Source organism: Acartia tonsa, chromosome 1, assembly GCF_053477335.1.
Source record: "Acartia tonsa isolate MP-2025a chromosome 1, ASM5347733v1, whole genome shotgun sequence".
Lineage (NCBI taxonomy): Eukaryota > Metazoa > Arthropoda > Copepoda > Calanoida > Acartiidae > Acartia > Acartia tonsa.
Window position 1 is genome coordinate 30,264,474 of NC_137260.1, and position 23,913 is coordinate 30,288,386.

Sequence of the window (23,913 nt, forward strand, 5' to 3'; positions counted from 1 at the left end):
ATTAAAAGTTTTGCAGAATATTTATAGACTGACCCATTGTATTATAATTCAGAGCTCTATCTTGAATATGGGCCTTAGAGCGCACTGTTACTGTGAAAGTGTACAACCCCCTTCCCCTTATTTTAAAAGCACAAAATCTATTCTGAAATAGACAAACGGACAAAGTGAGTTATAGAGCTGATTATCTGTTATCACAAGAAAGAAAAGAAAGAGCAGTCTGACCGCTACAGATGTGTTCTACTTAATTATGCTCCATATTTATGTGAATAGCTACAAGAATTTTCAGCCTTCTATCTTTTACAGGAGCTGAAAAATCACGATTCCACCCCCCCCCCACATCCTCGTTTTGTCTCTAACAGACGGACCAACAGATGGACATTTCAAATTTTAGAGCAGCTTTGCTACTAAAAGAAATAATACATTGAGAAAATTAGTTGTGAAAAATATAAGCGGCTTAACAGCAGTCAGACTGCTATGGATATTTTATACTTAATTATGCTCCATATTGATTGAATGTTTACGAGAAGTTTCAGCCTTCTATCTTTTATAGGAGCTGAGAAAATGATGTTTCCCCCTTTTTGTCTCTAAAAGACGGACAGACATTGCTACTAAAAAAATAATACATTGTTAATTTTTATTTAACCCTTAACGGTTGGGGGGGGGGGGGGGGCGTTGAACGGTATGATCCTGCAGGTCCTGATCCTCCAGGTCTCCATAAATCTTTAAAAAACTCCTGTGGCCGCAATTTTTTACTTAGAGACGTCAAATTTTAAACTTAGGCTTTTCTTACATGTCTAACGTATTAAAATTTTATAAAGATCCGCCGCCGTTTCCGCCGACCACCGACTGCGGCGGCTGGCAACTGCAAAATACAGCTGCGACTGCTGAAATTTATGTTTTGATATTTCTAATATAAAATTTGACATAAAGAAAAAATTTCCTAGAAAAAAAAGTTCTTCTAGCTTCAAAAATAAGAAAATTACAGCCGTTTGAAATTTTTAAGTAAAAAAGGACCTAAAAACAAAGGTTGTTAAATAAAAGGGTGAAGGAAGCTAAAATTGACTTTGACTTATAAAAGGTCGAAAATTCATTATCAAACAGGGGACTTGCACAACAAAAATTACCCCTCTAACTCTAATAGGAACTGAGATAATAGGGAGGGGGGGAGCCTTGAACGCCCCCCCCCCTCCCCAACCAATTAAGGTACGGCAAGGCGCACGACTGTTAAAAGTTAAAAGGATGACAATATTCATTAAAGCAAAGCTCTTAAGATCAAAAAGAAATTGATGTAAAATCATGGTTGCCGTTTAAGATTTGTAATATTTACTATACCTTATACATATTGAGCTGTGAAGCATATCATGGATGCTTATATTCATGACAATCATTGGATCTTCGTTTAGGAAGGCCTAAACAGCTATTTGTTAAATCATTTTATCATTTTGACAAGAAAAAAAAGTACAAAGAAGTGCAAAGAAAGGAAGCTAGATTTTTAGAAAAAGATTATTCAGTTATAGAACTAGTTAGAATAACGTCTCCAATCTAGAATTGATACCATATTTTACCCAAGTATAGACTATTCCATTTATGAAAAAAAAATTTTATATTAGGCAGGGGTTTTTCCACAATCGACCTCCAGGTAAAAATGACTTGTGAAGAGCTGTACTCCTACACATTAATAAATGTGTTGATTTAAAGGTTTTCGATTGCCAAGCAAGTTTAAAGGAAAAGTTTAAGGTATGAATCTCATGTCAACTCTGGAAATTGTTGAAATGGGAACAAAAATACGGTTTTAACATTTTTGTGTTGGCAGCCATGGCTTCACCATAGACGATAAGAAAAATATAAAAATCTCTTTCAATTGTTGGAAAAAATATTTTTTTTCAACACACCATCATTTCTTAATGTATTTTTTATAATTAAGGATAGTTTTTAGGCTTTTTCCGTTCATGCGTGATTTTTTTGTATAAGGAAGTAAGAAGTGCTCATATATATATATATATATTATGGTTAGTTGGTATTTCCGCGTGAGATAATGTGTATATTGTAAGTAAACCGGACGGTTTTCTTTATTTAAAAAAAAAAGAATCTATAGAAAACCTGTCCTATAATGAACTGGACGTTATTTTTTATGTTTTTTAAGTAACTTGTCCCAAGGGGAACCCCTGTTCAATTTTTTTATAACTCTTGTGAAATATGTAGAAAAAGATTCTCTGATATTGGTGTTTTTGCTATACATATTTGGAAAAAAATAGACCATTCTCATGTAATTTATGTGGCAAATCACTTTAACTTTTTTCGATATTGTCAAATAAAAAAAGTTTGGTCTGGTCAATGTTAAAAATTCTTTAACATATAATCATATCTATCCAATGCCTAATATATTCTACTAAGACATATAAAAGTTCACTACTCTAAGTACCTTAACTCTTTAAATACACTTCGTAGAACTATCCCTTTTGTTAAATTAAATGTAATTCTTATATTTTTCAGATAAAGCGAACTATAATAATTTTTTTGATGGATTCGGATTAAAGGTGAGGTTTCCATAAAGTGAAGCAGTAAAATGACTAAAAGGGGGACGTAAATGAAGCCTATGGGATTGGAGGGAGGAAGGGGAAGTTCTTGATGAACTGTGCAGCTTTTTGGCTTTTATGGGTAAAATCTAACTTTTTGTTCAAAGTCATTAGGTACCCTGCCCCCAACCCCACCTTATCCTCCGGGGGCTCAAAAAGCACTATAAATAAACCTAATCTCAGAAATAAAAAAACCATCAGTGCAGATTTTTAACTTAAGCTGTATGAGGCATGAGCTATTTAAGAATTTAAAGAGATCCCAGAAATTAAGATGAAGATGAACCCACCCCAAGGTTACTAGGTGCCACATTTGAGCTTGGGGTATGGTCGGACCTCCCAGTGGTCCAAGTGGGAACATTCATCCGGATGGCAAACAGACCAGGAGGCCAGAGGGGACAAAACTGGAATGTACAGGGAAACCTGGAACCTGCAGCAATCTTTTTTTGGCAACAGAGGGGGAGATCAGTAGCTGGGATCTCTCTCTCCCTAAAAAACATGTAGGCCAGACACTGTTAGTGCAATTACAGAGGAGAATAGATTGGTGGTGGAAAGAGATGAAGAGATTGAGAGAATGAGAAAAAGAATTGCAAGAGCAGTACAGAGAAGAAATGAACTGACTTTCGACATAAGAGAAGCAACAACCAGAAGAGAAAAAGATAGACTAGACCTAGCAAGACAGCCAGTGAGAGAAGAACTTAAAGAAGCCAAAAAGGAACTAAACCAGAAAACAGCTAGATGGGAGAAAGAGTGGTGGGAAGAGAGGAAGAGATACTAAACAACTGCAGTGATGCTGGAGAGAAAGGAGATAAAAGCACAGTCTACAAACATCTTAAAAAACTAGGTTCAAAGGTATCACTAGAGCACCAGAGACCACAAACATCATGACAGAGGAATTTAAAACATATTTCCAAGCAACGGACAGGTTCGAAAATAACCCAGAGGATATAGAGGACATGATAAATCTCATTGACGACATCAGTAACACAGAGGAAACCAGAGTATATGCTGAAATACTTAACACAACACCATCAAGAGAAGAGATACTGAAACAGATGAAAGAGATGAGAGAATCAGCACTGGGAAAAGATGGAGTCAGACTGATACACCTGTTAAATGGAGGACCAGAGCTTATCAACAAACTAGTCACAATGATTCAGGACATGTGGGGACTCACTAAAGATTAGACAAGTGATTCCACTGTTCAAGAAGGGAGACAAAAACAACATCAATAACTACAGAGGAGTGTGCTTACTAGCAATGGGATCCAGAATAACTGCTAGGATAGCTGCTAGCAGATTAAGGATATGGGCAGAAGACATGGTACTGTTAGACAATGACCATGCAGGATTTGGGAAGAAGAGATCTACAGCTGACGTTATACAGATTATGGTAAGGATTCAGGAGGACACCAGAGACCTGTTCAAACAAGCAGAGAAGGCAGGAGTAACTGTACCTGAAGGTGAGAGACCTGCTGCCAGACTTTTGGACCTCCAGAAAGCTTACCCCAGGGTTAACAAGCCAGCACTCTGGCAGATCCTGAAAAAATATGGAATTGGAGAGAGATTTTTGAGAATTTTACAAGACCTACATGAGTGTACAGAGTACAGAATCAAGAGCAGATCAGGTGAAAGCGAATAGTGGGTGCCAGAAAAAGGACTAAGGGAAGGGTGCCCCTCTTCCCCACCACTTTTCAACATTTTTCTCCAAGCAGTGATGAGAATGGCGGCTAAGTCCAGGAAATGCAAAGCAGAGGAGACAGACATGGACTTCGGTTTAAACTTTAAATTTATACCTGGAAGTTTATTCCCAGGAACAAGTTGGTGGGAGAAACACGAATCAAGATTGATAAAGGACTATTTGCAGATGATATGACAATAGTTGGTAAGAAGAAGGAGTAGATGAAACAAAACGCATAATGGCTAAATTTGAAGAGAGAAACAATGAGGACAAAGAAGAACACATAGACTTTGGAACAGAAGAGAGTGAGAAAATTAAAATGTTGGGGTACTGGATGGGAGAGAATAGTGACACAAGCCAGCAAACGAAAAGGGGAGGAACAGCTTGGATGAAAGTGAAAAACAGACTAAAAGGTAGCAAAATGTCCAAGAGGAGTCAAGCTAAGATTGTGGAAGCATGTGTGGAGAGCACAGTCCTGTTTGACTACCAAGCAAGAACCTGGCATGTAGGAGAGATCAAGAAACTACAGAGTATGTTGGATAAGAAGTACAGACAGATATGGAGCAGAAAGACAGGTCCCTCCCTAATGCAGATGCAAAAGGACAAAAAGGATGGAAAACCATTGTCAAGGCCACCTGAAGAAGTGGGAGAACAGCAGAGGAAAGAAATGGACAGATGGTATAATGGAGAGAAACCCTAGAGCAGAAGAACCTAATGAAATGCCAGGTTTTAAATGAGATTTTGAAGGCTGTGAAAAGATCTGCAAGAACAAAGCTGAACTTACTACTCACAGAAGAAGATTACACGAGATCAGAGATCAAGGTTACTTTCAAATGTCAATTATGCAATCAGGAGTTTGAAGCGGAAGGAAATTTGAAAAACCACCAAAAAAGTTGCTTGGGAGAAGCCCCACAAGATCCAAAAAGGCAGAGATGCGGAAACTATAGGAAGGAGATCACGACCAGCAACTTTGCAAGGCACAGGAGAACATGTGGGGGGCAAAACCCCCCACCACTGAGACCAAGACCACCATCGAGAAGATCCCAATGTGACATCTGTGGGATATTAATCACAGTAGCAAATCTGGCCAGACACAAGATGTTAAAGCATGAGCAGTAGGCAGTGTACTATCAGTACAGAATGCCTTAGGAAAAGGTGTCACATTCGACACCATGTACATGTTCTCACACTATGTGAAAAACAACACAGACTCTGCTAATACAAAGATTTATCTGATAAAATCCTTGCCAGGCTCAACATGATGTCAAATGCTGAAACCCATGCTCTAACCTACAACTCAATTTGTCGTAGTGCTTTAAGAATATGCAGCTCCAATCTGAAGCTCAATCGTATCAGACACCAGTTGGCTTAAATTCCAGGCCACCCAAAACATAGCTCAGAGTTGTCAGAGACAACCTCGCAATGGCCTCTGATCAGCACCTGCACAGAGAATCTAAAATCATCCCAATCCAGGACCATTGTAGGATGATCACCTGTCAATAATTGTTGACTAACCATGTCCAAGACCACCCTGGTTTCAAACTGACATTTAAGCCTCTCCCCCTACGTAATCTGAAACCTACAATACAGAACTACAGAAAAGACATAGAAAATCTTCTACCTGTAAATAAGGATAACCCAAAGGTGAAGATAAAGGTTATTCACACCACAGGCATGCGAAAGGCCCTGGCACAATACCCCAACAAAGTCATCAATACAACCCTCCCTGAGGTGATCATGGCTAATCAATCAATCAATCAAGGTGATCAAGGAGGAAGCCAACCTACCCAGATTCACCAGATACAGATTATCACAACTGCAATTCGGATACTGTAGAACACTCAACTCTTATATAAATAGAATAATTTCAAATATCTACGATTGTTGCCCACTTTGCAAAAATTCACCACACAACACCAACCATCTGTTCAACTGCCCAAATAACCCGATAAACCTCAACATTTAATCCCTTTGGACCCAACCTAAACAGGCGGCAGATTTTTTATCTATTGACGAGGGCATAACCTGACGAAATGTAGCTCTAGAGGCTTATCAATCAATCAATGAGCTATTGTTTAAGCTAGAAGCAACACCCCAGCTACCAAAGAAAACTAAGGTTAGGTTATTTATTAGGTTCTTAAAGCACCCTGGATGGCAAAGGAGATGAAGGCTTGGTTGATACTTCTTGCTTGCACATGCCTCTGATGGCTAGGTTCATTTTAAAGGGTGTTAATAATGATCAAATGGTTTAAGAAAACTAAGGTTAGGTTCAATTTGAGAGGTTTTTTAAACCTTTAGGGTTTAGGGGTGACTTCTTAACTAAAAGTTAGTTTAAACCCATAAAGGCTAATCATTAGATGGATGTGCTCGTACGTCTGTCTGTATAAGATAAAGTTTGTCTTGCTTTTTGTCCAAAAGTTAGTAATAATAACTAGTTAATTGCATTGGTTAATTGACCAACCTTAAAAATTTGAAAATTTGTTTAAAATTAATCTCAGTCATAAAGTTTTTTTACACCAAGTCAGTCATTTTAGTAGAAATGCCTAAAGATGAACTTGAAAATGCCTCGGTTTGCCATCCCTGTAGTTATTTACTTCCCTAGTTATGTAATATGGTATACTTGTGATTTATGCTTTAAACTATTATTCAAAACCTCAAACTGTTTATAACCTATTTTTGAAAGGTAAATCAAAAATATACTCTGGACACCTGTAGAATCGAACTGCAGAGCTAAAAAAGAGAATAATAGCCCACATCGATTTTTATTAGGATTTTAAAGTTTATTTTATACTATGGATTAAGTAAATTTTACTGAATCATGAACTGTCTTTTCTTTTTGGGTAAAATTCTTGCTTACAAAGCATTTTTCTTCATAATATGATAAAAAGATAATGATAATAAAAAAAATAGCTCTTTTGATTTTATATTTATAATTATTCATTAAAAGTGAGAGATGTACAGGGTCATTCAAGAGAAATGATTTTTTTAAAAACTTAATTATGCATCTATAATACAAAGTAGAACGATGTCTGTCTGTCCGTCTGTCCGTCTGACCGTCTGTCCGTCCGTCTGTCTGTCTGTCCCTTAAGATCTCGGTAACCACTGAACCGATCGGATTCTACTCTTCAGGGTATTTACCTATTGGTCCTGTGGTGGTTTTAAGCTATTTTCTCGGGGGGTGGGACACCCCCAACCCCCCCAAAAACCAAAAAATCCCCCCCAATTTTTTTTTTTTTTTTTTTTTTTTTTTTTTTTTTTTTTTTTTTGAAGGAGTTTCCATGGTCCTTTATGGTCTCTCGCAATAATTTTTTTTATCACCTCTTGGGCAAAGCCCCTAGAGGCTAGGGGCGAAGCCGCTAGTAGAAAATAAAACAATTATGTAAAATCCTTTATATATTTGGAAAACATATTATGAGACATTTATGTTTCAAATATTTAAAAATGAATATTTCAGCAAATTATGCCCTAAAAACCGGTTTTTCCAAAGGCCTTTTTTTCGAAGATTTATTGATTTAAAGGTTGTAAAAAAATGCGCACCTTTATGAAATTCATATTGCGCAGCTTGTGTTAATAGTAGAAAAATGTTATGCATATCGTTAGAATCGTCATAGGCTCTAGTTTCTTAATATATAAGAACTATTCTTGTGCTATGTATAGTATAGGAGCTACGTGGAAAAATGTTCCAATTTCTTAAAACTTTTCATCCTTTTTCTCACATTTTTCAACGTAGCTCCTAAATTACAAATAGCACAAAAACGGGTCTTATATTTTCAAAAACTAGAGCTTATGATGATTCTAACGATATGCATAACACTTTTCTACTATTAACACAAGCTAAGAAATTTGAATTTTAAAAATGTGTGTATTTTTTTAAAACCCCTTAAATCCATAAATCTTCGAAAAAAAGGCCTTTGGAAAAACCGGTTTTTAGGGCACAATTTGTTGAAATAATCATTTTTAAATATTTAAATCATAAATGTCCCATAATAGGTTTTCCAAATATATAAAGGATTTTACATAATTGTTTTATTTTCTATGCATAATTAAGTTTTAAAAAAAATCATTTCTCTTGAATGACCCTGTAGGATATATCTTTGAATTAACATAAAAACTATGATGATTCAGCATTAACCAATGACAAAACTAGAAATCTTTAAATTTTAAATATAGTGTTTTCACAAAGTGACTTATTTCCAATATAATAGAATAACTTTTATTTAACCCATTAGTGCCGAGCGCCACTTTTATGGGCCGATCGAGCTGAAAATCTCAGGGAATCTTTATAATGGAAAAAAGGAATTCCAATTTTTTTGTTTTGCTCTAGTGGCGTGCACAAGAAAGTTGCAAAAAAAACCGGTTCAGCATGGCCATAAATGCCCAACGGGTATTTTGACACGTTTTGGGCGGTTTCCCTCAGTATTAAAACCCTGTTTTGTAGTAAAAACCCGGTTTTTTCAACAAAAAAAATGAAAAATGTAATTTTTGAACGCCCAAAGTAAGATAACACTTTTTAGAACTTTGATACGATCCGTAATTGAAAACTACATAACCTCATGTAATCTATAGAGCTAAAAGTAATATACGAAGCGATTTATATCACATTTAGTGTTTTGGCTATAGGTGCCGCCATTTTCGGTTAAAAAAAACAGTTTCTCGAAGTTTTAAAACTTCACACACAAAAAAAGAACATATAAAAATTGGGTGAAACATATCAGAAAAAGAGCATAAAAATATTAGATGACACATATAGAGATTACTAGGGTATATTTATTAGGGTGGCTCAAGAATAATAAATCATAAACAAATATTTAATGGTTGAAAAGTTAAAACCGGGTAATAAAACCAAATCCGAGCCGGGTTTTAAAACTGTCAGGCATTTATGGCCATGCAGAACCGGGTCATAATAGGACGTAAAAAAACGATAAAAAAATCATATAAAAAATAATTTGAATAAAACGAAGTCACAAATTGATGTACTTGTCAATAACGAAAAAAATCAGCGACTTTACTATAAAAACAAAAAAGTTAGAAGGGATATTTTGAATTCACCAAAATTTTCGTGGTTTTCAAATTTTGTTGAGCTATACCAGCTAACGGAAGTAAGCAAAACTGCCTGCTCCAGGGGAAAATGAAAACCAGGGTAGTAGAAGGGGGATTCATACTGAGAATGATGCAATTATGAAGCTGGAAACCAGGCTTTAAAACCTGGTTCGGCACTAATGGGTTAATTAAAATGAAAAGAATGAAAACTATATACATTCAAGATACATACTTTTTAAAAATATTTTAAAAAATAAGTTTAAATGATCTTATTTTATATCATATTTGTAAATGTGATAAAGATAAAGAGGGAGGTCATTTTCTAGTAAATCCTGTAAAGGTGTGTGTTATAAGGCCTAAAAATAGTAGTAGAACGATAAGGTGCTCTATATATTTGTATTCCCTATTGAATAGAATAGAGAAATTTTTTTTTTTTTTTTTTTGATAACCATACCTGGAATATCTTTAAAAAATACGAAATTTCTATCAAACCCTTTGTTTGGCTCAAACTGACAAAAATTTAAAAAAAATAATTATAATAATAATGTTTTCTATAGGTACAAGGTAAAGGTTAAGAACAATCTATACCATTAAACAAAGGAAGAAGCCATTCTTTACAGGTTGTACGAGCAGTGAACATTAAAATGAAACTTTAACAAATCATTAATACAATGACTTCGTGAAACAAACCAACACAACAAGTTGTTGTTGTTTTGGCTGCTCATAGTCAGTTTCCGGTCCGGGTAGTCATCAGTGGGGTGAGGGGGGGGGGGGGGCGTGGGCTTATGGTGGGGGCTCTGGAGGGGGGCGTTGGAGGGGAGGAAGGCTGGTGAAACTTGGATGGGAGGAGAGGAAGGCAGCTACATGGGTGGGATTTTGCCAGAGGTCCATAGGAGTAAGATTTGTAGGATTATTTGGGCATGAAAATAGGTGCTGGACTGTTTCTGGGGTAGGATTAACAGGACAGGATGGGCAGTTGGGGGTAAGAGAAGCGTTGATGGAATGGAGGTAGCTTTGGAGTTTAGGACAATAGTTGGATCTTAATTGGGAGAGGATGGTTCTGTAGTGCCTGGGGAGTTGGATTTCGGAGGGGTTGATGTCAGGGGGAGCTTGATTAAGGACAGGATTAGGGGGGTAAGAATTTATGGCTTGGGTGACAGCTGAGGTGTGGAGTCTGGAGATTGTGGATTTGTAGTTTGTGGGAAGGAGGGTGTTGTCGGGGGAAAGAAAAGGTTGGAGAGTAGGAAGGAACATGGATTGAAGGGTGGATTTTTTGGATCTAAGGCCAGGGGGGGTTGTGACGTTGTGGAAGGATGGGTGGGAGGGGCGGAGGGAGGAGGCCAGGTATTGGGAACAAAGAAGGGAAAGGTGGTTCCGTACTGGTAGGATTTTGGTTTCTTGGTGGAGGTAGCTGATGGGAGATTTTTTAGTGGAACCAGTACAGATGCGGAGGGCTTGGTTTTGGAGGACTTGGAGTTTGTCAATGTTGTTTTTGGAGGTGTTAGGGAACCAAACAGGACAGGCATAGGTGGTGATGGGGCGGAGGAGGGTGTTGTAGGTGGTGAGGAGAGTCTCCTTCTGGTGGCCCCATTTGGTGCCAGCCAGACATTTGAGGATTCTAAGGCGGGAGGAAATTTTTGAGGAAATGGTGGAGACATGGGAACTGAAATTGAAAAAGGTGTCAAAGGTAACTCCAAGGATTTTAGGGGTTTTCTCAAGGGGAAGGGTGGAGCCGTTGATTTGGACTTGAGGATGGAGGTTGGATTGGTGCTTGCGGTCAGAAGTGAAGAGGGTGACAGTGGATTTGTTGGGAGCTATGGAGAGGCCGTTGGTGGAGGCCCAGTCAGCGATTGAGGAGAGGTGGGAGTTGATGGATTCAACTGACTGGGGGATGTTAGGGGAGGAGTGGAAGGAGTTAAGGTCATCGGCATAGGACGAGGTGTGGGCAGGGGGAATGTGGGGGGCATCTGCTATGTAGAAGTTGAAGAGGACTGGGGAGATAACAGAGCCTTGGGGGACGCCAGTGTGGACAATTTTAGGAGAGGCGTTGGTGTTTTGATAGGAACAGAAAGCCATCCTGCCACGCAAGTAGCAGGATAGCCATCTAATGATGTTGGGATGAAGGTTGGAGGAGGAGATTTTTTGGAGAAGGAGGTGGATGGGAATGCAGTCAAATGCTTTGGAAAGGTCGATGGAGGCAACAGTTGTGCGGCTGGGGGGGAGGTTTTGATTGAAGCCATTGGCAATGGTGGTGGAAAGGTTGAGGAGGGAGGAGGTGGTGGAGTGGAGGGGTTTAAAGCCGTGTTGTGAGGGGTGGGTGGAGAGGGATTGTTTAAGGTAGGGGAGGAGTAGGCGTTCAAGGACTTTTGCTGCAGGACAGAGGAGGGAGATTGGGCGGTAGGAGGTGGAAAGGTCAGGGGGTTTACCAGGTTTGAGGAGGGCAATGATTTTGGATAGTTTCCAAATGGCAGGGATGTTGGCAGCGGAGATGGAGAGGTTGAAAAGTTTAGTGAGGTAGGAGATGCCATTTGGACCAAGGTGTTTAAGGTGAAGGATGTTAAGGTTGTCGGGGCCAAGTGCAGAGGAATTGGAGGAATTTTTAATTGCTTCAAGGACAAGGGCAGGGGTAAAAGGTTGGAAGTTTCTGTTGAGGTGGTTGCGGCGGCGGATTTTACGGATAATTTTTCTGGAGAAAGGGTTGGAAGTATGATGGGAGACAGAGGTGAATTGACTGGTGAAGGATTCGGCAATGTGGAGGTGGGAGGTGTGGACTTTGTTGTTGTTGAAGGAAATGGGTTGGTTGGAGGGAGGGGAGTTGTTTTTGCCGGAAAGGGACTTGAGGAGGGACCAGAATTTGGAAGGATTTGTTCTATGGTCGGATTTGGAAAGGGTTTCTTGCCATTTTTTGTTGGAATGTTGGTTTACTATTGAGGAGATTTGGTCATTAAGGATTTGAATTTGAGGATCATGGGGGTTGGTTTCTCTTAAGGAGTCTCTTTGCTGGATAAGGGGTTTAGCAGACTGAGGGAGGGTAGGGTTGAAATTTTTGATGAAGCCAGCAGGAACAGTGTGTTTGGAGGCAGTTTGGAGGATTTGGCGGAAAGTGGCTTCACCTTGGGAGCAGGAGGAAGGGTCAGGAAGGTCTTCAAAAAGGGTTTCAGTTTCTAGGGTAAAGGTGTCCCAGTCTGCTTTATGGAAGTTGTGGAAGGTTTTGACAGGGCGGGGGGTTCTGGTGATTTCGGGAATGGAGAGGAGAATGGGAAGGTGATCAGAACGGAGGGTGGTAAGGGTGTGCCAGGAGAAATCAAGGGCAAGGTGGGCAGAGCATAAGGAAAGGTCAGGGGAGGTAGGTTGGCCATTGGGGGGAAGGCGGGTAGGGGAATCCTCGTTGAGGAGGCAAAGGCTGCTCTCATTGAGAGCTTCCAGCAGAGCCTCCCCACGATTCATGGCAGATTGGTCAAGGGTGATGGAGTTCCAGGCAGGGTTGTGGGCATTGAAGTCACCGACTAGGATAAGGTCATTTGGATTTTCAAAAAGGAGGTTAAAGTCAGGGGTGTATTGTGGGGGGCAGGAGGAGTGTGGGGGGAGGTAAAGGTTGATGATTTGTAGAGGGGAGCCATTGCGGGAAATTTGGATGCCATCAACCTCAAGGGGGCCATTGGAGAGGTGGTTGAGGTTAAGGTGTGTGAAGGGGATGTCTTCGGCAATGAGGAAGGCTATTCCTCCACCAGGTCGGTCTTGTCGATCCTTCCTGATGAAGTTATAGCCAGGGAGGGGTTTAGGATTGGATTTGCAGGAGAGTTTAGTTTCTTGGAGGCAGGTAATTGGGATGTTAAGGGTTGAAATAAGGTTGTGGAGTTCATCTTGGGTGGTAAGGAGACCATTACAGTTGAATTGAAGGATGAAAGGTTTACCAGGAGGTTTGCGGGGGGCAGGGGTGGGGGGAGGAGGGGGCGGGGGTGATTGAGGGTGTGGTGGTGATGGAGGTGCTGTTGGGGAAGGTGGGGGAGACGGGGAGTTGGGTGTGGAGGGTGAGGGAGGGGGGAAATTTTGGGGGGAACAGGAGGGGCATATCCAGAAGGGGGAGTAGTGGGTGGAGGATGGAAGGAGGGAACATTTGGGGTGGACCCATTGGAGGCAGGAGTTACATTGGAAAGAGCCAGTGGATTTTGTAACACCTAAGGAACAGATAGGGCATGGAAATTTGGGGCCACGGGATTTAGGTGGGGGTGTTGATTGTTGGGGGGAAATGGGTGAGAAGGGGGTAGGGGAGGCAGAGATGCAGGGTGGACAGGACCAGTTAGAATTGTATTCGGATTTGGATGAGAGGAGGGAACATTTGGGATGAACCTAAAGTTGGCAGGAGTTACAGAGGAAGGCACCAGAGGAGCGGGTTATGTTGCGGGAGCAGGTAGAGCAAGGGTATTTGGGACCAGGATTTGGATGGATGTCGCCAGAGAGGATGAGGGGGGGTGATGTTGGATGTGGTTATGGAGGGTTGGAGTTGAAAGGCCTCCAAGGCCTCCAGAGCTGACAGGGGCTGACTTAAAAGCCCTTTAGGCCAGCCCCGTGGGGGAAACCCGGACGGGAGACATGGCTGTCAGAACAGGTGGTTTGGTGCAGGTTTGCCCGGGGGTGTACATCTTCTTCTCCTCCTCCCCGGATAGGTCCACTGTGGAAAAGCTTGCACCCTCGGACCTCAACAAGTTACATTCAGATATACAATCTATATAAGAAGGTAGTTGTTTGCTGTAGTGAAATTGAAATGAAACAATGCACATTGAAACCTTCTACTTCAAAGCAAACAAACATGAAATTCCACAAACATAAAACTAATTTTTGTCACCTTGAATAAATCAACCTGTAAAGAATGGCTTCTTCCTTTGTTTAATGGTATAGATTGTTCTTAACCTTTACCTTGTACCTATAGAAAACATTATTAATATAATTATATTTTTTTTTTTTTTGTCAGTTAGAGCCAAACAAAGCGTTTGATAGAAATTTCGTATTTTTTAAAGATATTCCAGGTACGGTTATCAAAAAAAAAAAAAAAATTTCCCTATTGTTCTATTCAATAGGGAATACAAATATATAGAGCACCTTATCGTTCTACTACTATTTTTAGGCCTTATAACACACACCTATACGGGATTTACTAGAAAATGACTTCCCTCTTTGTTGTATTGCATAAACATTTATTATTATTTTACAAATTTAGTCCTCTACGGCCGACTTTCATGTGTTTTAAATGTATAATAGACATGAAACATTTTTATGTTAATTTATTGATATATTGTAAAGAATTAATATTTAATTAGTTTTGATAGATAAAATCAAAAGATCTAACTTTACTGTATACTAGCATACAAAATTTATGAAGCAAGACACTTTAAAAGCTGAGTATTTTACCCACAAAGGAAAGAAACATCATGATTCAGTAAAAGGGGGGGGGGGCGTAATGACATAAGTTCTGAAACCGTGAGCAAAATGGTCTAAATATTTAGCTAGACCCTTCAAACTTGGTATATAAGCCTAGTCTTATAGGTATTACATCTAAATGGCAAAAAAAATCCAAAATTTTTTATTGTTAGGTTAGGTAAGAAAAACCATGCAGAAATGGGGTTTTAAGGCTTTTTTTTGGTCTATTTCGATGTGGAAACTTACCTTAAATTGTTTTTTCTTAGGGTTTTAACTTAAATACACTGTATCTATTCATATGGACATTATTTAAGATGATTCAGCAAGTCAGGGACCGACCCCAGGGGGCTAGGTGGGTGGCCCGCAGGGGTTAGGTGCATTTTTCCCAATATATATGTTGTGATACATCAAATTATAGGTTTTTTAGGTCAAGGAACTCAAATTCAGAGCTAAAATAAGCATTAGACTAATCTGAAGCTAGCCCTAGCGGGCTAGGTTGGTGGCCTGCAGGGGTTAAGTGCATTTTTTCCAATATATATCTTGTTATATATCAAAATATAGGTTTTTAAGGTCAAGAAACTCAAATTCAGGGCTTCAATTGGAATAAGACTTACCTGAAGCTAACCCCCGCGGGTGAGGTTGGTTTTCTGCAGGGCTTAAGAGCATTATTTAACCTAACCTAGAAACTTACTTATATTTTTACATTTTTTTTTCTTGAATAAAATGTGTCTATTAATGAGGATTTATTTAAGATGATCCAGCAAGTCGGGGACCGACCCCAGCGGGCTAGGTGGGTGGCCCGCAGGGGTTAAGTTCATTTTACCCAATATATATGTTGTGGTACATCAAATTATAAATTTTTTAGGTGAGTTAACTCAAATTCAGAGCTAGAATTTGCATAAGACTAATCTGAAGCTAGCTCCAGCGGGCTAGGTCGGTGGCCTGCAGGGGTTAAATGTATTATTGTCCATTATGTATCTTGTTATATATAAAAATATAGGTTTTTAAGGTCAAGAAACTCAAATTCAGGGCTTTAATTGGTATAAGACTTACCTGAAGCTAACCCCCGCGGGTGAGGTAGATTTTCCGCAGGGCTTATGTGCATTTTACCTAACCTAACCTAGAAACTTTATTATTCTTTTTGTTTTTTCCTTGAATAAACTGTGTCTATTAATGAGGACATTATCTTAGATAATCCAGCAAGTTGGGGACCAACCCCAGCGGGCTAGGTGGGTGGCCCACAAGGGTGTAGTGCATTTTTCTGTGTATCTAAGTAAAACCTAGCCCGCCTGGGTCAGTCCCCGACTAGCTTGATCATCTTAAATAAAGTTCTCATGAATAGACACAATTTATTCAATTAAAAAAAACTTAAAAAGTAAGATTCTAGGTAAGGTTTGGTAAAATGCATTTAAGCCTTGCAGGCAACCAACCTAGCCCGCAGGAGCTAGCTTCAGATTAGTCTGATTCTATTATTAGCTCTAAATTTGAATTTCTGGACCTAAAAAACCTATAATTTTATGTATAACACATACTTTTTAAAAATGCACTTACCCCTGCGGGCCACCCGCCTAGCCTGCTGGGGTCGGTCCCCGACTTGCTTGATCATCTTAAATAATGTTCTCATAAATAGACACAGTTTATTCTAAAAAAACCTATAAAAACAAGTAAGGTTCTAGGTTAGGTTAGGTAAAATGCACTTACGACTTGCAAGCAACCCACCTAGCTCGCTGGGGCTAGCTTCAGATTAGTCTGATGCTTTAATTAGCTCTAAATTTGAGTTTCTTGACCTATAAAACCTTTAATTTGATGTTTGATAACAATACTTTAAAAAAATGCATTTATCCCATGCGGGCCACCCATCTAGCCCACTGGGGTCAGTCTTCGACTTACTGGATCATCTGAAATAAGGTCCTCATGAATGGACAGTTTATTTGAGAAAAAAAACCTAAAAAAATATTAAGTTTCTAGGTTAGGTCAGGTAAAATGCACTTAAGCCCTGTGGGCAACCCACCTAGCCCGCTGGGGTTAGCTTCATATTATTCTTGTGCTTATTTTAGCTCTGAATTTGAGTTCTTTGACCTAAAAAAAACCTATAGTTTGATGTATCACAACATATATGTATATTGGGGAAAATGCACTTAACCCCTGCAGGCCACCCACCTAGCCCGCTGGGGTCGGTCTTCAACTTGCTGGATCATCTGAAATAAGGTCCTCATGAATGGACAGTTTATTCGAGAAAAAAACCTAAAAAAAATATTAAATGTAAGTTTCTAGGTTAGGTTAGGTAAAATGCCACCCACCTAGCCCGCTGGGGTCGGTCCCCGACTTGCTGAATCATCATATAAAGAAGGCCATATGTTTCTAGTAAGTTTCTAGGTTAGGTTAGGTAAATGCTCTTAAGCCGTGTGGAAAATCTACCTAGCCCGGGGGGGGTTAGCTTCAGGTTAGTCTAATGCTAATTTTCGATCAGAATTTGAGTTTCTTGACCTAAAAAACCTATATTTTGATATTTAACAAGATATATATTGGAAAAAATGCACTTAATCCCTGCGGGCCACCCACCTAGCCCCCTTGGGTCGGTCCCCGACTTGCTGAATCATCTTAAATAATGTCCATATCAATAGATACAGTGTTAAGTTTAAGTTAAAACCCAAAGAAAAAACAATTTAAGGCAAGTTTCCACATCAAAATAGACCAAAAAAAAGCCTAAAACCCCATTTCCGCAGGGTTTTTCTTACCTAACCTAACAATAAAAAATTTTGGATTTTTTTTGCCATTTAGATGTAATACCTATAGGACTAGGCTTATATACCAAGTTTGAAGGGTCTAGCTAAATATTTAGACCATTTTGCTCACGGTTTCAGAACTTAAGTCATTACGCCCCCCCTTTATTTAATCCATAGTAAAAAATAAACTTTAAAATCTTAATAAAAATCGATGTGGGCAATTGTTCTCATTTTTGGCTTTGCAGTATGATTCTACAGGTGTCAGAGTATATTTTTGAAATCACTTTCAAAAATAGGTTAAAAACTGTTTAACAATCACTAAAAAGACATTTTAAGGTGCATTCGAACACTGTTTACCTAATAAAATATATTTTTCTTTCAAATAGGTATCCTAATTGCTAACCCATAGCTTTCATATTCTACAAAAAAAAAAACAATAAGGGCGTTGTAGCTTAGTGGTAATGCACTGAGTTGCGGTGATGAAAGTTCAAGTTCTATTCCCCATGTGGCAACTCGAATTTTTCAGTTGAATACATTCTCGCAACTTCCCCTGGTTGTATAAGAAGGGAGATTATTGAGTGGTTTGGATACTTGTCACGTACATAATATCTGTACGTACGACCGTTATCCAAATCTTCTCTGCGGAGAGCGTCATTTGGGACACCTGCCATACTCGGCGAAGGTAAGGTAATATAGAGTAGCTCCCTTGAGACAGCAGGCCAAGGCATAGTGTACATAAGCGTGGAGCTTGATATCCCTTGTAACTGTTCAAAAGTGTCTCGTCCTTCTCCATGACTACTTAGGTCAAAACACTAAGAAACAATGGATACACAAACACGAACAAAAAAATTTTTAGCTATCCCTTTTAAAAAGTGTGACAGACACAGACAAACTATTTGGTGGTCATTGTTCTAGATTTCATTACTACCTTAAATATGACGAGAAAGCATAAAAATTGAATTTGCAATACAAGAAAAAACCATAAATACCTAGCAGGATACAATTCACTTGATTCTTCAATATCTAGACTAGTTAATCTTGAAACAGTCCGCTTTGGTACTTCTGGAGCTCTTTTTCGTGAACAGGCACCTCTACAGAAAAAAATGAGTTTTCAAGAACAAAGCAAGTGATCCAAAACAATTTCAGCACAGGTTATTACATCGAAAAGGGGTAGTTGCACAAAATGCACTTAAACTTAGTGAACTGCATTTTGTTCCCTGTTCAATGGTTTAAACTACATTTGAAAGAATTTAAATTTTATACCACGCAGTTTTAAAGATATGAAGACTTGAAAATAGTATTCTTTTGATAAATGCAATTCATATGGCTGGCTTATTTTCACAAAAACAACATGCCGACTTATAAAGCAGTTCATAATTGTTTGTTATTTATTGTAATATAAAAGGGAGGGGGGGGGGGGGGGGTTTAATGCAACCATCTCGTAATCAGTGATTAAAAAAGGCACTTAAAATTCAATTTCAATCTGAAATTTTGCATGAGTAATCCTTGGTAGGTCTATTTTCCCTAAATCGAACAAAAAGTTGGAAAAGTAACGGCTGGCGGCTGGCAGCTCAGCCGTTTAGCCGTTTTTTGCCTATTTTCAGGGCAAATTCATCAATAATTACGTAGGAATCAACTTTCAAAGACATATTTTTGGTTTAATTCATGGTAAATGATAGCAATAACTTGAAATAATTTAAAATTTCTAGTTTCAGCTGCTAAACGGCTAGAACTGGCTGAAAACTGCTGGGAGCTGCCAAGAGTATAAAGTGTAGATATGGCTTGTGATGTGTCTAGGGGTAGGTTTTTATGGCTGCTGAGCTCAAAAATACTTCTAAAAATAGTGGCCGCCCATCCATATGGCAGCTGGGAGCGGCCAAGAGTAGAATGAGTAGATCTCCTAATGTAGATGATGAAGTGGAGTGGATGAAGAACTTTGCAACCTATGGTGTTCTGAAGTTTGTAGATGCACCGCGGACAGGCTTCTTCTCGGCAACATGGTTTTCGGAAAAACCACTCGACCATCACAGCTCTGCATGATTTCAATGAACATGTATGTAAAGGTTTTAATCAGAATCTACCTCTGACAGAACTCTGCTCGTGCAACTTGACCTTTCAAGCATTTGATATGGTAAATCACGATAAGCTTTTGAAAGGACTTAATGATTCTGACCTTCCACCACACCTTAAAAGATGGTTGAATTGTTACCTGAGAGGTAGACATTCTAAAGTTCAGTTTAGAAATAAACTATCATCATCCAGAAATGTCCGCACAGGTGTACCTCAAGGGGCAGTTACCTCCCCCCTTCTTTTCTGCTTTTACCTTGCTAATATTCCTGACCCACCAGAAGATATCTATATTATCCAATATGCTGATGATATCTCCATATACACTTCTGGCGTTGATATCCAGGCACTAACCATCAAGATAAATGCATACCTGGATAAACTACTTGATTTTCTGGAAGAAAGAGAACTTCTGATTTCTCCAGAAAAATCTACAGTCACTCTTTTCTCACCTGATACCAAAGATTACAAAATACACCCACAAGTCTTTCTTAAAAATAATTTAATCTCCCTTGAAAACAAGCCAAAGTTATTAGGAGTAGTATTTGACTCGCTCCATAAATTCTGTCATCACACTCAGTCTTCGATTAATAATGCCAAACCAAAGATTAATATCCTGAAATGCCTCGCTGGATCAGACTGGGGACAGGATAAAGAAACCCTAGTCAACACCTATAAATCTATTGGCAGAAGTGTCTTAGAATATGGGTGTCCTATCTGGAGCTCTATAATTAGTCCTAGTCAATGGCAAAATTTACAAACTATCCAAAATCAAGCTCTCAGGATAGCTACTGGCTGCTTAAAAATGTCTAGCATAGATCATCTCCATCAAGAAACAAAGGTTCTACCCCTACAACCCCATGCTCAGCTTATCACCAAACAATTTCTGCTCGCTTTACACTTACCTGGCCACCCTGGACAGAAGCACCTGGATCGACCCCCAGACCCAAGACAGATGAAAAAAACTGCCCTCTAGTATAAACGAGAAATTAGACGCATTACTCCTATTACAAATAAACCAGAGTTAAAAAGAGGCCTTAAATCTCTGCACACAAAAACCGTTGCATCTGTTAAAAGCAAAAGAACAACAGAGTCCTCAACTTAAAACCCCCAGAAATTCACAAATCAGAGAACACACTAACTAGAAAGGCCCGCTGTTCTCTGTCCCAACTCAGATCTGGTTTTAGCACTAAAGTGAATGACTACAATCACCGTATCAACGAAGAAATTGACCACAAATGCCCAGCTTGTCAAGATTCCCCTCATGACGTCCCCCACCTTTTTAACTGCAACTCCAACCCTACAAATCTGAATCCTATCGCCCTCTGTGGAAAAAACCGAGAAAAGTAGCAAGATTTCTACAACTTGATGGCAACCCTGAACCAGACCGATGAAGTGGCTACACACACACAGAATGAGTAGATAGGGCTTGTGACGTGTCTAGGGGTAGGTTTTTATGGATGCTGGAGCTCAAAAATACTACCAAAATTAGTGGCGGCCCATCCATATGGCACCTGGGTAACAGCTGCAGCCCAGCAGGGAGCTGCCAAGAGTATGAAGGATAGATATGGCTTGTGACGTGTCTAGGGGTAGGTTTTTATAGCTGCTGAGCTCAAAAATACTTCCAAATATAGTGGCCGCCCATCCATATGGCGGCTGGGTAACAGCTGCAGCTCAGCTGGGAGCGGCCAAGAGTAGATTGAGTATGTAGGGCTTGTGACGTGTCTAGGGGTAAGTTTTTATGGGTGCTGACCTCAAAAATACTACCAAAAATAGTGGCGGCCTATCCATATGACAGCTGGATAACAGCTGCAGCTCAGCTGGGAGCGGCCAAGTGTAGAATGAGTATATAGAGCTTGTGACATGTCTATGGTTAGGTTTTTATGGGTGCTGACCTCAAAAATACTACTAAAAATATTGGAGGCTCATCCATATGGTGGCTGGGTAACAGCTACAGCTCAGCTGGGAGCGGCCAAGAGTAGAATGAGTACATAGGGATTGTGACTTGTCTATGGTTAGGTTTTTATGGGTGCTGACCTCAAAAATACTACTAAAAATAGTGGCGGCCCATCTTTATGGCAGCTGGGTAACAGCTGCAGCTCAGCTGGAAGTGGCCAAGAGTAAATAAGTACACAGGGCTTGTGAAGTGTCAAGGGGTAGGATTTTATGGTTGCTAAGCTAAAAAAAACTACCAAAAATTGTAGTGGCCCATCCATATGGTTGCTGGGTATAAGCTGCAGTAAGCTGTTGTTTAAGACTCAGCTGTAAGCACATTTTGGGATTATTGAAGGGTAACCAAATATTGAATATTTCAGTATTGATTTAGTTGTTAAAAAGCTGAAATTGGCTGAGAACAGTTACCAACAGATAAAAGTAAATGTTTAAGACATTGCTTGTGATGTGTCAAGGAGGATATCAAAAAATTTATCATTTCAGTAGAATTAAACTTCTCCCAATTAACATTATAACTTTTTTCGTGGACATATTACTAGTACCTAACACTTTTTTAATTTCTAGATTTCACTGAAAACTACCAAAAACCTCTGAAAACAGTTATCAACAGCCATAAGTATATGTTATAGATATAGCATGTGACATTTCAAGGGGTAGGTCTTAACTTTTTATGGGGGTGTTGAGCTCAAAAATACTACCAATAAAAGAGGGAATTCCTTGAGGAACTGAGAGAAAAGAATTTTTCATCTTTCAGTGGATCCTCTACTGAGGCCCAATTCAAAGATAAATGGAGAACCTTTATGCGTGGCCTACGCTCTGGAAAGAAGAGATAAATGGCGATGATGAATAGTGGGGGCCCATCCATATGGATGCTGGGTAACAGCTATAGCTGAGCAACAGCCATTACCCTGATGCCATATGGATCGGCCTTTCTATTTTTGGGGAGTATTAACCCTTAACGGTCGGGGGGGGGGGGGGGGCGTTGAACGCCCCCCCATCCGGTTTTTTCTATCTCATTTTCTGTGTGTGAAAGATAAACAGCCAAAACTGCTTGACTTTTTAAGTGTGGGTATGAGACATAACAGAGAGTTGAAATTTTTTGAATATCTCCATCCTGCAGCAAACCTGGCAGGGTCATACAGCTAAAGAGCAAAAATATTTTTTTGACTAAAACAAAGCATTTTATCTTACCAAAATACTAAAATATTTTTTAGTAGTACATCCTCATATTAAATACAGGTGTTCAAGTCAATTTTAGGTTCCAGGTATGATCCTGCAGGCCTGATCCTCCAGGTCTCCAGAAATCAGAAAAGGCTCCTGTGGCTGCAATTTTTGACTTCAAATTTTAAACTTAAGCTTTTCTTATATTCTACATAACGTATTAAAATTTTATAAAAATCCGCCGCCGTTTTCCCGCCGAATGCGGCGGCTGGCAGCTGCCAAGTACAGCTGCGGCGGTGAAATTTATATTTTGATACTTCAAATATAAAATTTACATAAAGATAAACATTTTCTGCAAAAAAAAATTTTATTCTAGCTTCAAAAATAAAAAAATTACAGCCGTTTGAAATTTTAAAGTAAAAAAGGACCTAAAAACAAAGGTTGTTTAATAAAAGGGTGAAGGAAGCGAAAATTGACCTTGACTTACTTAAGGTCGGAAATTCATCATAACACAGGGGACTTGCACAATTTTTTTTAGCCCTCTAGCTCTAATAGGAGCTGAGATAATAGGGGGGGGGCGTTGAACGCCCCCCCCCCCCCGACTGATTAAGGTGCGGCAAGGGGCCCGACTGTAAGGGGTTATTAAGCTTGGCACCCATAAAAACTTACCCCACACATCACAAGCTATGTCTTAAACTTTTACTTATGTCTTTTGGTAACTGTTCTAACAAGTAAATCAATACTGAAATATTCAATATTTTGTTATCCTTCAATAGTCCCAAAAAGTGCCCACAGCTGAGTCTTAAACAATAGCTTACTGCACAGCTGCAGCTGTTACCCAGCAACCATATGGATGGGCCGCCACTATTTTTGGTAGTATTTTTGAGCTCAGCACCCATAAAAACCTACCCCAAGACACGTCACAAGCCCTATGTACTCATTCTATTTTTGGCTGCTCCCTGCTGAGCTGCAGCTGTTACCCAGCTGCCATATGGATTGGCCGCCACTATTTTTGGTAGTATTTTTGAGGTCAGCACCCATAAAAACCTACCCCTAGACACGTCACAAGCCCTATCTACTCATTCTACTCTTGGCCGCTCCCAGCTGAGCTGCAGCTGTTACCCAGCTGCCATATGGATAGGCGGCCACTATTTTTATTAGTATGTTTGAGCTCAGAAGCCATAAAACCCTAATACTAGATACGTCACAAGCTATATCTACCCTTCACAATGTTGGCAGCTCCCAGCCGTTTTCAGCCGGTTCTAGCCGTTTAGCAGCTAGACTATAAATTTAAA

General features: G+C 39.5%; 2 protein-coding genes across 2 annotated transcripts in view; one reads left to right on the forward strand and one right to left on the reverse strand.

Moving 5' to 3' along the window:
* The window catches only part of LOC145329063 (uncharacterized), a 73,598-nt gene that overhangs the window by 41,429 nt on the left and 8,256 nt on the right, over nt 1-23,913 (reverse strand). Inside the window, exon 4 of the mRNA XM_080173084.1 lies at nt 18,427-18,528. Within this exon, the coding sequence (XP_080029210.1) occupies nt 18,427-18,528 (102 nt within the window). The remainder of the gene's footprint in view (nt 1-18,426; nt 18,529-23,913) is intronic.
* LOC145329073 (uncharacterized) lies at nt 4,469-7,132 on the forward strand. The gene is made up of 2 exons (XM_080173096.1): nt 4,469-5,984; nt 6,016-7,132. The coding sequence occupies exon 1, from the start codon at nt 4,492-4,494 to the stop codon at nt 4,951-4,953; it is 462 nt and encodes a 153-aa protein (XP_080029222.1). The 5' UTR covers nt 4,469-4,491; the 3' UTR covers nt 4,954-5,984; nt 6,016-7,132.

Bases quoted from the DNA above. Each gene is read 5' to 3' on its own strand.
- LOC145329073 (XM_080173096.1), top strand. From the start codon at position 4,492: ATGGCTAAATTTGAAGAGAGAAACAATGAGGACAAAGAAGAACACATA.